General features: G+C 30.3%; 1 protein-coding gene across 1 annotated transcript; it reads left to right on the top strand.

Moving 5' to 3' along the window:
• The first annotated feature begins 346 nt into the window (after positions 1-346).
• Positions 347-1,642, top strand: LOC145034596 (uncharacterized). Its single transcript, XM_078983041.1, has 2 exons — positions 347-1,215; positions 1,434-1,642. The coding sequence occupies exon 1, from the start codon at positions 466-468 to the stop codon at positions 1,180-1,182; it is 717 nt and encodes a 238-aa protein (XP_078839167.1). The 5' UTR covers positions 347-465; the 3' UTR covers positions 1,183-1,215; positions 1,434-1,642.
• The last annotated feature ends 13,221 nt before the right edge of the window (positions 1,643-14,863 follow it).

Here is a 14,863-nt window from a genome sequence, read left to right as displayed (position 1 = left end):
CTCACGCGTCTTCGATTAACTGCATTAGATAGTCTTAATGATTAATAGTCAAATTCTACGATCATGATTAACCCTGTACTTTAATTATATGCATCTTCAGTCAAACTGAAGGAAAAAAAAATCTTCATTTAATTTAAAGGGAGAAAAAAAAGTTCACATAATTAAAAAAAAAAAGTTCATTTAATTAAAATAAAATGGCTGTTGACTCGAGGACTAGTGTTGTTACTCGCTCAAACTTAATCCATGTGTGAAAATGAGAGTACGAGACCCATATAGTTGAACTATGGTATGCTAAACCTAACCATGGTTACTCCCTTCCCTCGTCCTTTTTAAGCATCCCACCCGCTAACAAATGGGCTGATTCCTGGAGAGAGAAAGTTGTGGAGGGAGAAAGAACCGAAATCCGTTACAAACAGATTCAACAGAATCACAGTGATTTTATTTTTATTTTTCAACAACACGATCATGGCGTTTTACTTGGATGAAGAAGAAGTATGGAAATGTCCAAAGCATCCGTCGAAGCGACGGAGGAGTGGTATCTGCCCTATATGCCTCCGTGAACGCCTCGTTACACTCTGTCCAGAATGTGCAAATACTCGTCCATGTGCGTGTTGTCCAGCTCAAGCCGATTCGACGTCTTCTTCTTCCTCGTCTTCCTCATCGTTTTCTATCTTCCAGTTTTCCCGTGGCGGTAGCCTCCGCGACGGTTTTCTGTCGTCCGCCGCCGCAGGGGAAGTCGGTCGCGTGTCGAATCTAATCGAAAATGAACCTGCGTTTAGGAAATCTAGATCTCTAGCGATTCCCTTCCTCCGATCGAGATCGAAGTACGTCGGTGGTCGATTCGATCAACAGTTCGTCGAGGAAGACAAAAAACCTCTGCCGAGGGTTAGCCGGAGCAAAATAAACTTCTGGTCGGTTTTCAAGGTGAATAAAACTAAAAAATGCGATGCACACGGCGGCGAACAGGATGACGAATCAAATAAAAGTGATATCTCCGTCGCAACTGAAGATTATTCAAGGATGGCTAGATCCAGATCAGTAGCTGTAGGGGCCAGTCACAGCTTCAGTCCGGTTGCCGCGAAACGCCGTGGATGGTACTTCCCGAGTCCAATGAAGGCGTTCCGACAATCAAAGACGTCCAAATTACAACTCCATGAACGGTCGCCGATGCATAGAGGCTGACGCAACTTTCCGGCTTCCGCTGCAACGAACAAGGCAATTACTTCAACTTAACGTTTATTTTATAGCATTTATTGGGGTATATGGAAAATAACGTAACTTATGAATTTAACAATTCACTCTTTTCTTCACATAATACAGTTGAAAAACAAGAACAAAAAAAGCCCAGATTTCTACGATTGTATATGCTTTAGATTTTCAATGATTTTATTTTGTGCGATTTCAATAATGTTAATTTTGGTCTGATTGCTTAGGAATAAATAAATTGGGAACGGCAGCTAAAAGGTACTTTATGTAACGTGGTCGTTACTTGTTCTAGTTGTTTGTGTTCATGGATCGAATCTTTTGACATCTTGGGTTAGGGTTTCTTGAATTATTAATCGAAATAGTTTTTTGATGTGAACATGTACCACCTTTGATTTTGATCTGCTATAAAACAAATTTGATATTTTTGTCCTGTTTATCGTATGAGTTTCTATATTATTAGTTTTTCTATATCTTTCATTATTTGTAACAAATCTTATGTATATGGTTATAAAAGTAATTAGTGGTAGTTTGTGTATATAAAATTGGAATTTGGAGATGAAAATAAATAAAAGAAGTTAAGAAGTGTGGTTATTTTGACTATGATTAATTAATAATAAGAGATTCGTAGTTATGTGTGGGTTGTGGGAAGAATTAAAAGTCAAAAACAAAGAAATAGGATCTTAAAGAAGAATGATGGCTAAAAGGCTACTACCAACTTGTGCTTCCTTTGACTTGTGATCTCAAGTTTCAAAGCATTTAGTTGAATATCGACCGACCTCATTTAATACAACCATTGATAAGTTCCAAAACCTACATCTGTAGGGTGCACATGATAGCAAGTTTTAAAAATTTTACAATATCACCATATTTTTTATAATACAACAAAAAAAAAAAAAACATACGGAGTATTTTTAAGGGTTAGTTAAAAAGATATTCAAATTTGTTATATAGACATCTTAATTACTAATTAATTGTTGAAATATTTTTATTAGTTAAAATTATACTGTTTTTCAAAAAAAATGATTATAGTTAGTTAATTATTGGTTGATTTTTTATAAATATACTAATAAGGTATCTAAAGAATATCTTAATAACAATATTAATTTTGAATATAGGTTTATAGAAACAAAAGGTAATAGTGAGGGAAGGTATATGTACTCACACTTTCATCCAAGGGTAAAAAAAACTTCTTTTAATGATAAGCTTTGACACTTAAAATTGTAAGCTCTTAATGGTGAGTAAAATCAGTTACAAAACAGAAAAGTAAAAGAAGACAAGAGTAGTAACAATCTTGATTTTACGCCTCAAGATTCTCTTATAAATTGAAGCTAGCCTACTTGGTTAATTAATATAGATGTTTAAACAACTAACAACTAACTAGAGAGTTTTGGGTTTAATCTCAAGAAGAGAAGAAAAATACATAATTATTTACCATATCAAAAAAAAAAAAAAAAAATCCTCTTCCTTTTTTCTAAGGTTATGTCGTTAATAAGAGTCAAACTTTTTCATGTCAAACCTCACAATATCATATCACTTATGTGTCATTATTTTTGCATCATCGATTATTGATTATCTTTATCTTCAGAAAGACAATTGTTGGTTGTCTCCTTATACATGCCCAAACCACCACAATCAAAACCTATTACTTTAATTTTGATGATCTACACCACTCTCTAATGAAATTTTGAATTGACATGTTCAATCCCTTGTCTAAAAATGGTATACAACAAGTCCACCTCAAAACCTATTTTCGCCACTTCCATCTTCCCCGATGCTCCAATTTAAACAAACAACATTTTGATTCACATAACATAGCTAGTATTTACTGCTGCCTTCACTTTCAGTAGGATTTTTGTCCTACAAAATTTTTATGTTTGTCTTCAACTTTAACCATCTTGACTTTATGTGGTGGGTAAAGTCATCCCGAACAACCCTTTATGAATGGACCACATACATTAATTGAGTTGATCCTATTCTATTATGCTTTGTCGTACAAAATTCTTATGGCTATGAGATTGTCTCATAAATCCACATCTTGACAATTGAGTCGATTCTATCCCATTTTGCTTTTGTCTTATGGTGTTTTTTTGTTCGTTTCAACGTGGTGTTTTCAAACTCTAAAATCATTACAATGAGTTTCGAATAACTGCTCACATGGATATATCTTTTAATGTTTGTAAGACAATAAAGTTTTTCTGTAGTCAAGATGAGAAAGGGAAGAAGATAGCTGGAAAAAAAATCTCCAAAAAATCATAAAAACCTCAAAAAGTGGAATATATGTTTTAATGTTTGTAAGACGATAAAGATTTTATATAGTCAAGATGAAAAGTGGAATATATGTTTTAATGTTTGTAAGATGACAAAAGTTTTTCTGTAGTCGCTATTTTTTTTAACCTAGCAAAAAAAAAAAATCTACAAAAATCATACAAATTGAAAGGATACTAGTGACTTTTTAAAAAAAATTCAAAAATATATTTTTGAAGTTTTTATTTTTAATCTTAAGAAATATTAGTTTTTAAAAAAATGTTAAATATAATATGATCCAAGATGTGATGATTTAAAATATTTATGATTCTAAACAAATCAAGCTTTTTAAATTTTAATTCTTTACAAAATGAGCATAATCATGAAAATTTAATATATATATATATATATATATATATATATATATATATATATATATATATATATATATATATATATATATATATATTATAAAAAAACCTAGCAAAAAATATCAAAAAAATCATAAAAATTTAAGGGATACTTCTGTTCAATATACTAGTGACTTTGTAAAAAAATTCAAAAATATAGTTTTGAAGTGTTTATTTTTAATTTTAAGATATTAGTTTTTTTAAAAAAAAAATTATTAAACATAATGTGATCCAAAATGTAAGTATTCAAAATATTTATAATTCAAAAAAAACTTTTAATTCAACTTGTTTATGATCTGTAATTTGTTATGATCTAAAATATTTAGATTCAAATATTATATAACATTTATTTTATTTTTTATTATTCAAAATATGTAATGATCCATAATTTTTTTAACAGAACTTTATTTAATTAAATATATTATTGATCTAAAATCATATGATTCAAAAATAATATGATACAAAATACTATGATTCACAACAATTTGATTCAAAATTTTATGATTCAAAATAATATGATTCAAAAGTAGTATGAACATAAAATATTATGATCATTAATGTTTTTATTATTTAATATTTTACAATTGTTAAACATTAAAATTTGAACCAATATTTAATTTAAAAAATTAAAGAAAAAACAAAAAATAAAAACAAAAGTAAACAAAAACACTACTATCTTCAAGTACATAGTAAAGACATTAAAAAAATAAAAACAAAAAACAGAAATAATAATAATAATAATAATAATAATAATAATAATAATAATAATAATAATAATAATAAATTAAAAAAATGAAAAAAATAAAAAACCTGAAAACCGAGTATATATACATTAATTTTTTTATTTCTTAAACAAAATAAAAAAAACAAAAATAAATGAAAATAAATAATAAAACTATAACATCCCGAAAATTTCAATAAATTTAAACTTTTCAAAACAACTCATTACTAACAAATGTGTACGGTCGCCTTCGCCTTGCTACGACCCCGTGCAGAATTTGAAACCATAAACAAAAACTATAAGCACGAAACTTAGTGAGCTCCCACAAAGTACCAGCACACAAACATATAACATATACAAATAACAACATGTATTGGGTCTACAACTAAAAGACTATATTACCCTTGAGCCCACAGTATGAGTCTGGCTTGCCTATCAGCCCAACAACTCATATCTTGCTTGCTCTTGAGCCCACAGTATAAGTCTGGCTTTGCCCTCAAGTCCCACAACTTATGTTTGGCTTGCTCCCGAGTCTAGTCAGTCATCAGATTGGAATACTAATGTTCATCCTTTAGTACGAGTCGGGATTACCAACTGGTCCTCAGCTCGTATATGGAATGCTACTGCTTAGTATGAGTCTGGCATGCCCTACCAGACCCTCAGCTCATATATGGAATGCTCCATGGTTTGTTGGCTATAGTACAAAGTAGAACAACCTCAACCTAACATAATATGTCGACATATAACAGATAACAAACATATACATTTAATGATTTAGACATAATCACAGGTAGTCCTACAGATCTACCAAACTAGCATATCGACAACTAGCATATAATCATGCAGATCTATTTAATACTCAGCATATCGGTGTATAGCAGGATATCAATCCAATGGGCCGGTCTTGGTACCTTCGACCCATAAGTACAGTGAGGAAAACTCACCTGAAGCGACTGGATATCTCAGACAAAAGCTCAGATCGCGATCTAGAAATCCCCGCACACTAGCACCATCAAATATCATCCAATTAATAATTGAATCTCGACCCATAATCAAGAATCTGAATTACTGGCCTAATGACTAGGGTAAAAGACCATTTTACACCTTTTTCTTACTTGGCCCAAAACCACGGCCCAATATGGCCCAAATTCCAAATTGGGCCCAAAAACCATCTTAAATCAAATTCCAAGAAAGCCCATAATCAATCCATGGCCCAATGTCAAAAGTCCAATGGCCCAACAAGGCTAAAATCAAAAGACCCAAAATTTCACATCCTGGGGAGTACACCTTGCATACTCACCCTCGAAGCACAATATACAAGTCATTAAAGCATGAAACTCCATTTAATGAGCGTACTTTTGTGTACGCCTAGTGTATATATCAGGGGCCAAAAAATAACATTAAGCTCTTATTGGGTTAAGTCAAAGGCATCCAACCACTTTTCTTAACCCTAAATGATGTATTAAACCATAAAGTCAAAACCTTAAGCCTTTGCGTGGCTAAAGAGGGTTAAATCTCCAAAATCCTTCCTTTCACAACACTTAAAACTACTTAACTCTTGTATAGTGCTAAAGAAAAAATCAAGCAAGCATTTTTAAGGCTCAATACACTTCAAGACCTCAAAAAGGACAGTTAATATGCTTTGGAGTACTCTATACTCACAAAGATCCAAACTTTAGGACACAAGCTTATGAAACTATGCCATAACAAGATCTATGAATAGAGTCATCAAGTTTGAAGCTTTATACCTTGAGAAGGTATATCAAGATGCACTAAGCTGGATCTACAAGCTCCAAGCAATCCCACACTTCTCCAAGAAGCTCATTCTCATTCTATGAGGACCAAAATGCATAAAATACCACCAAGAACTCAAGAGCCACACCAATGGAGGCTAGGGCTTCATTTCTAGGGTTTGAGGGGATGGAGGCTGAAGATAATAGGGTTTGGTGGTGAGTTAAGGTGCTTAAATAGGGTCCAAGACTCTAAATTAGGGTTGGGTCTGACTGAGTATCCGCGACCAATATACCTAGTACACCCTGCATACTCTCATGTACGCCCAGCGTACTAGGCTCAACAAGAGTACGCCCTACGTAAACTTATGTACGCTCCGCGTACTATGTTTAACCTTTGAACCACTAACTTCCAAAGGCCATAACTTCTTCGTTCTAAGTCCGTCTTCGACGATCCGTATATCCACGAAAAGATAACGAGAAGCCCTACACTTGTATCAAATCGTCATTACCTTAAAACTTTCCGAACAAAATCCAAAATTCATAAAAATTCCAACTACCACTTTACGGCTATACCCTTGTGCTCCAAATCACAAACTGAATTCCCATATCATCTATCCTAACTTATCCACCCCTAAATAGGTCTAAATCTCCCTTTCTCAAAGGCCCTAAGCATTATGATAACCGGTCTTCGAGTCACGGCTCCACATTAAGAAATGATTCGGAACAGGGTGTTACAAAAGCCCACTTAAATCATGCTCCATGGATGTTTGTCGCACGTGATTAAATCTTCAACTTCATATTAATCAATGTTCTAAAAAGCTCGTAATGGCTTCGCCGTGGCATGCCATGGCTCCAAGGCTTGTACTTGGCGCCAAACTTTAATAAAATATCTTCTTAAGTCACACATGTACATAAAAATCAATAATAGTAGAATATATATATATATATATATATATATATATATATATATATATATATATATATATATATATATATATATATATTAAAATTGCCGCCTTAAGTCAATGCTTTACAAATAATGTAGCTCGCCACGAATCAAAAAAGCTTGAGGCTTGACATTGCCCAAAACACCTCGTTAATGATTGATCCACGTAAGATGTCGTGAGAAAACCTAAAAAAAATCATTTATAAGGACTAAATGAGTACAAAACAAAAATGTCTCAACTATATATATATATATATATATATATATATATATATATATATATATATATATATATATATATATATATATATATATATATATAGGTTCATTTGAGACCATGCTAATTTTGTGAGACCGTGAGATCAAATCTAAAAATAATTTTAAAATGCAAAATAAAAGGAAAAATCCAAAAATTCTTTTTTTAATTATTATTTTTGGAACTTTAATTAACTAAAAAATAAAAAAATAAATAAAAAAATTTACAGTTTTTTTTTTTTTAAATATGTAAAATATTCTAATAGAATATTATACTGTAAATATTCTAATGTGATTTTTGGAATGTTAGAATATTCTACTAGATTTATCATATATGTAGAATATTCTAATATTGTACTAGAATATGTAAAAACTGTTTTTTTTTTCGGTATTTTTGTAATTTTTTTAAAATATAATTTCAGAAAATAATATTTGAAAAAAAAATTTCGAAAAATTTCAATTATTTTGAATTTTAAAAATACTTTTTTATGTACTAAATAAGTGACTAGGATTGAGTCTCACGGTCTCACAAAATTAAGTCGTGTCACATGAGTATACAAAATAATTAAGGACTAAATGTTTATAAATTGAGATATATTACCCTATTAAGTCCTTTTTACCGGCTAACATAGAGTAGCCGGTCATAATGACTGAATGTGTACAGTTTAACAAGTTGAAGGGGTAAATATGATCGAAAAAAAAATTCAACAACCAAATATGTACAAATTAAAAAAAATATTACCCTTTTAAATCATTATACCTAAAATATAAAACAAGAGTCTTTCTTGAAATAACCATTTAGGTTATGGTCATAAAGATTTTATATTTCTATTTTCCCCTCCATTAATTTTTATTTAATAATTTTCATTCCTCATAATTTTAAGGTTAAATTATTAGTATTTTTTAACATTATGATTTGGTCCTTGATCCCTTATATAATTTTTTTGTTAAATTCTTTAAGATACACTTTCAAATCTTATTCCTGTCTGTCTCCTCCGTACATAAGTTTGTATCCAAATTTTATTTTGATATTTTTATGCTCCACTTTATATGGTTGAATCATCTCCATGGTATATGTGGTGTCGAACTGCGTTATTCAACATACTGAGGCTTTTGCAGCATCCTGCAGACAGTCCGAACCCTAGTTATCTTTTAAAAATATGATTATATTTTTTTTTAATTATGATGAAAAAATATAATGTTTTATCGTGCCTCGTAGGAAAATTCAAATTATTATAAAATGCAAGAGATATTCCAACTAAACAAACTATAACCAAACAGTTTAAATGAAGGCAAAACTACAAATGGTCAACTTTTGTTTTTTATTTTCCTTAGTAGACATTTAAATAAACTACATTTGTACACATATAGCTCACAGAGCATAAGTAAATAGCAAGGTAACATCAGGTTTACCTTTTATGTTTTCCACAACCAAAATATGTTAAATAAAGAGAATATGATTTATTAAGGTAATTAACTTTTCGGTATGTTCGCATCTATGTAACTATCTTTTTTTTGTACACATCTAAGTAACAAACTTGTTGGAAGTGTTCACATATGACGATTATGATCTGCTATAGCAGGTTAAATCCTACATGTGAACGCTTTCAACAAGTTTGTTACCTACATGTGTACAAAAAAAATAGTTACCCAAATATGGTCTCTAACTTATTTTTTTACTTGGATGGTCTCTACTGTTTATTTTTGTTGCACGTTTGGTTCTATGTTACCTAAAAAGACTATTGTGCCCTAATTAATTTATTTTTTTAATTAATTTTCTTATTTATGTATTTATTTTTTACATATTTAAAAAAATTTATAGACCACACATATTAGTGTGGTCTATTAACTTTTTTAAATATATAAAAAATAAATACATAAATAAGAAAATTAATTAAAAAATAAATTAATAAGGGCACAATAGTTTTTTAGGTAAAACAGAGACCAAACGCGCAACAAAAACAAACAGTAGGGACCATCCAAGTTAAAAAATAAGTTAGGGACTAAAAGCACAAATTCCCCCAAACCATAGGGACCATTCATATAATTTAATTTTACTTTTCGTTTGGTTCATATTTGGGTATTTTTTTGTACACATCTAGGTAACGAACTTGTTGAAAGCGTTCACATCTATGATTTAACCTGCTATAGCAGGTCATAATGGTCATATGTGAACACTTCCAACAAGTTTGTTACTTAGATGTGTACAAAAAAAAGATAGCTACCTAGATGCGAACATACCGAAAAGTTAATTACCTTAATAAGTCATATTCCCTTAAATAAACGAGTTAAAACTAAGTTGAATCATTTCAATTTCGATATATATATATATATATATATATATATATATATATATATATATATATATATATATATATATATATGAGGTTGAGATCGGTTGAGAACTCAATGTTTCTTGAGAACCCGAGAACTAAAAGTAGAGCGTTGGATCAAAAGTATATTCTTTAAGGACATGATCGTCATCTTACCAATGTTATTTAATGTTTAATGTTTTTGTGTTATTTAATATATTAATATTGCGGATTTATTTATTTTTTCTAAATATTTTTTTTAAAAAATGGAGATTTTTTAATTCTTTTCAAAAAACATGAATATTTGTAAGTAGATCATCGCTATATATGCATATTTCTTATACTATAATATTTGTAAGTAGATCATTTAAAAAATCTTATTTTTATTAATCAATCTATAAACATAATAGTATAAGTGTTTTATTCGATACAAAATAAAATAAAATAAAAAATTACAAAGATTCACATTGTTATGATATCTTCATATCAAGATTTCCATATTTTCTTCAATTTCACTTTTTACATCTTCAAAACTTTTCCACATTCTTCAAAATCTACAAGAAAATAAAAATAAAAAATTGATTAATGCAAGAACAATCATAAAAATATACATGTATATGTCATGTAAGATTCACATGTGATTCACCTGATGTGATTCATATGTGATTCACTTATGATTTACATTTGAATTACATGTAATTCATATGTGATTCAAATATGAATTACATGTGAATCATATGTAATTCATATGTGATTCATTTGTGATTTACATGTGAATCACATGTAATTCATATGTGATTCACATGTGATTTACATGTAATTCATATGTGATTTATTTGTGATTTACATGTGAATCACATGTAATTCATATGTGAATCATCTGTGATTTACATATGAATCACATGTAATTCATATGATTTACATGTGAATCATATGTAATTCATATGTGATTCACTTATGATTTACATGTATGTCGCATGTAATACATACGTGATTCACTTGTGATTAACATGTAAATTACATGTGATTCATATGTGAATTACACGTGAATCACATGCAATTCATTTGTAATTCACTTGTGATTTACATATGAATCATTACATATTTGATATTGTAGTAAGTAAAAAAAAGTTGTATAAAGTTGATCGGTTTTTTCTACTGATTTGAAGCATTCATAGGCTGGATATGCATAACAAAACACCATTATGTAATTTAGTAGTTTTTTCATTAGAGAAATAGAAAGTGAATTGAAATTTTGTGACAATTGAAAACAGAAAAAGTTTTGATTAACTTACACAAGTCCTCTAGTAAGAAAAGATCCAATCATCTTGTAAGCCTGTTAGAAACAATGAATACAATGTTCAAATAAATCCATTCACCAACTATGAGAATAAGAAAACAAAAACATGTGCAAGTTTCTTCATGTCTACTCTATTATGTTGTATCCACAACTAGATTCAAATATTGAAGCTTAAATTAGGAAAACGGGCATAAAACTTTCGCGCTTTACTTTTCCTTTTGAAAACAATGTGAAATCACCTAGCGAAACAGCCACAAACTAAGGAATTCATAATCGTGAATTTAAGTATTTAACAACAAAATAAAAGTTGAAATTTTTGGTGAATAAGTGCGGAGGGGGAGCAGGAGAGTGAAATTACCCTCGCTTGTGAGAAATTTGTGGGAAAAAGTAAGAAGTAGAGCAATAATCACGGAAGAGAAGACAACCGACAACATTATTTTGGTTCAGTGTCTATAATTGTCACAATTCTTTGTATAAAAACGAAGAGAACCACAAAACACAATCAACCTAATATCCTAATACATTTTATAAGCAAAAAATTCAGCACATAGGAAGAGAGTATAAACAATCAACTAATAATAATAAGGCGAAAAGGTAAATGAACCTCAAACTATCGAGCGTTGTTGTGATTGAGCCATTGGAGAAGGAAGTCTTGGTGAACAAACTTAATACTCCCGATACAAGCACAAAGATATATGAGAGGATTGCCGACGTCTCTTGAGTTCCGACAGATCCGACAAACATCTTCCTCTTCGTCATTATCATCATCGCACCTATTACTCGAGATATTATTGCTATTAATAGGAACAGTCGAAGCAGAATAATCCGATGAAGAATCAGGTGCGTTCCCGACTCCGTCATGTGCGGCTAACACTACCGGTTCGATCTCCATCAATTGATAATCGGAAAATTGTCGTACCTGTTACAACATCTTCACGCGATCGTTGGTTGATTTATTAGGGCACAAAACTCAGAGAAGGAACTAGGATGCAGTTACCGCGTTGTTCAATCTATCAATTGTCGGGGGGTCTTCAATGACGGGGATCTTCAATGGAGATAGGGTGGTTGTTGGAGGGCAGAGGGAGGGGATCGACGAAGAGTGAAGGAAGTGGGTGAAGAACACGATACATTGAGAGAGTGAGAGAGAGAGAGAGGATACATTTTATTTCTCATATCGTAAACTGATTTGAATATCATATGGTAATTTAATATGAATATAATTGAATTGTGTATTTGTTTTTCCTATAATACCCTTAGTTTTATTTAATTAAGATACTCTTGCTTATATAACTCTCTATTTATTTACAAAAACGCCACCTTCCATCTTGATATTTCTTTTTTTGATCTAACGTGTCATACTTAGTTTTCAGGAAACTTTGAGTTTTCAAATGATCCTTCCTCTCTCTCTCTCTCTCTCTCTCTCTCTATATATATATATATATATATATATATATATATATATATATATATATATATATATTAGTTTATAACCTTTGGAAACCACGGTTATAAAATTTATTAAACTTTTATAGTAAAAACTTAAAATTATTAATCAATTATTTTAAATAAATTATCTTAAATATATTAGTAATTAAGAGATTTTTTTTAGTTATATAAAATTATAATCATTGATTTAAATAAATATGTGAAATGTATCATTTTATAATTTGTATTAATTTTTATTCTATTGTTATTAATTTAACTTAATTAGGATGAAAAGTTCAAATTTTGAAATTTGAAATGGACAATCATTATGTTGACAAGTGACACGCATTAATTAGAAGGAATAGTAGGATGACACATGGTAAAAAATGAATAAAATATACATTAATTAGGAAGTTAATAAGGTAACACATGTCAAATGAAGAATAAAACTATTTCTTTTATTAGAATAGAATATCGATATATATATATATATATATATATATATATATATATATATATATATATATATATATATATATATATATATATATATATATATATATATATATATATATATATATATATATATACACACACGCATAATTAAATAAGTTACCAACTTAAATAGTAATTCAAAAGTTAAGAAAAATACAATTACAAATACAAAACAATTGTTTAAGGGGAATATGTTTTTTATTTTTAATAACGATTTACTTGAAAGAATTAGAAAAGAAAAAACAAACGCAATAAACCAGTTGAAATTTTACCTAGTTTATATTATTTATATTATAATTCACGTACACTACCAACAATCCCATGAAGTGAAATCCCCAAAACCTTTACTTCCAATGGGATGTACAAGTAACATGCCAACTGCCAAGTGCCAACTATAGAATTTTATTTTTAATTATTTGTTTTTAGAAGTACAAAGCCTTTACTTCCAACGAGAAGTACAGAACCTTTAGATAATGTAACGTTTGAGTTTTTGCGAAACCTTTCTTTTAGAAGTACATTAAAAATATTATAAATAAGCTATATGGTAAAATGGAAAATGTTTTTAGCCAACCACATATTTAATCTTTGCCACCTACTTAATCACGGTACTCTCTAACAAATTCCTTAACTTTCACCCCCTACCTAAAGGGTTAATGACCTGGAAAGATAACGAACTTTGGTCTTTATCCAAATTTAAGTAATCATGTTTTTTCGTTCATATTTGACCATTGAACTTGTTAGATCTGTTCAAAATAGGTTAATATGACTGATAATTATGGTAATATTACCCTATTATGAACAAGTCAAAGAAGTTTATTAGTGAAATGTGTACGGAAAAAACATGGTTACCTGAGTATGGACAAAAATCAAAGTTTCTTACCCGCTTTGGTGATATTAGACAAGAACCGTCTCAGGGACTGTGCCCTGGGATCAGGCTCCGATAGTCAATGAACAATTAGGTTATGCATGGTCTAACCCAGTTTGGTTCCGGCTAGTCTTGGGCTAGCATGTGTGTTAGGTCTTTAAAGAACATACAACCTAGCCCCTTAAGCGTATACAAGCTAACCCCTAACTAGCTGAGCCTAAACTGGATTAGCCAGAGACCTGACCACTTCTTCATACATAAAGACTGGACAACTCAATTTCATGTCACATTAATGGGTCTTATGACTACTTATACTTCATATAAAGAATCCAATATTACCAAAAGGGGTAAGAAACTTTGGTTTTTGCCTATATTTAGGTAACCATGTTTTTTTCGTACACATTTGACCAGTAAACTTGTTTGGCATGTTCATAATAAGGTAATGTTACCGCTAATTACCAATAATATTACCTTATTTTGAACATGTCAAACAAGTTCAATGGTCAAATGTGTACGGAAAAAAACATGGTTACTTTAATGTGAACAAAGACCAAAGTTCGTTACATTTCTAGTTCATAGGAGAGGGTGCCTTTAACATAACGAAGGATACATTTTACAGCCAGGAAATATGTGGTTGGCTCAAAACACTTTCCATTTTAAAAACACTTTTCATGCCTTCGAGAAGTCCATAGGAGAGGGCCAAGATTAATAATAGAAAGGCACCCTCTCCTATGGACTTCACTTTAATTCTTCAGCGCCTTCTTTCCTATAAGCACATCCATGCCTTTGTGTGTTTGTGATCTTTTTTTGCCTTTTATCATAATACATAAATTGTAAGCTCTATCTACTCCTTGCATTTTAAGCTAAGGCGTATCCTCACAAGTGATCTGTGAGTGAAGATGAGATCACATCGGATTTTAACCATTTCACAACGACTACAAGAAAAACGCG

This window comes from Lactuca saligna, chromosome 3 (genome assembly GCF_052625555.1).
Source record: "Lactuca saligna cultivar CGN05327 chromosome 3, ASM5262555v1, whole genome shotgun sequence".
Classification (NCBI taxonomy): domain Eukaryota; kingdom Viridiplantae; phylum Streptophyta; class Magnoliopsida; order Asterales; family Asteraceae; genus Lactuca; species Lactuca saligna.
The sequence above is the reverse complement of the archived record's forward strand: the minus strand, read 5'-3'. Positions and strand labels throughout refer to the sequence as shown.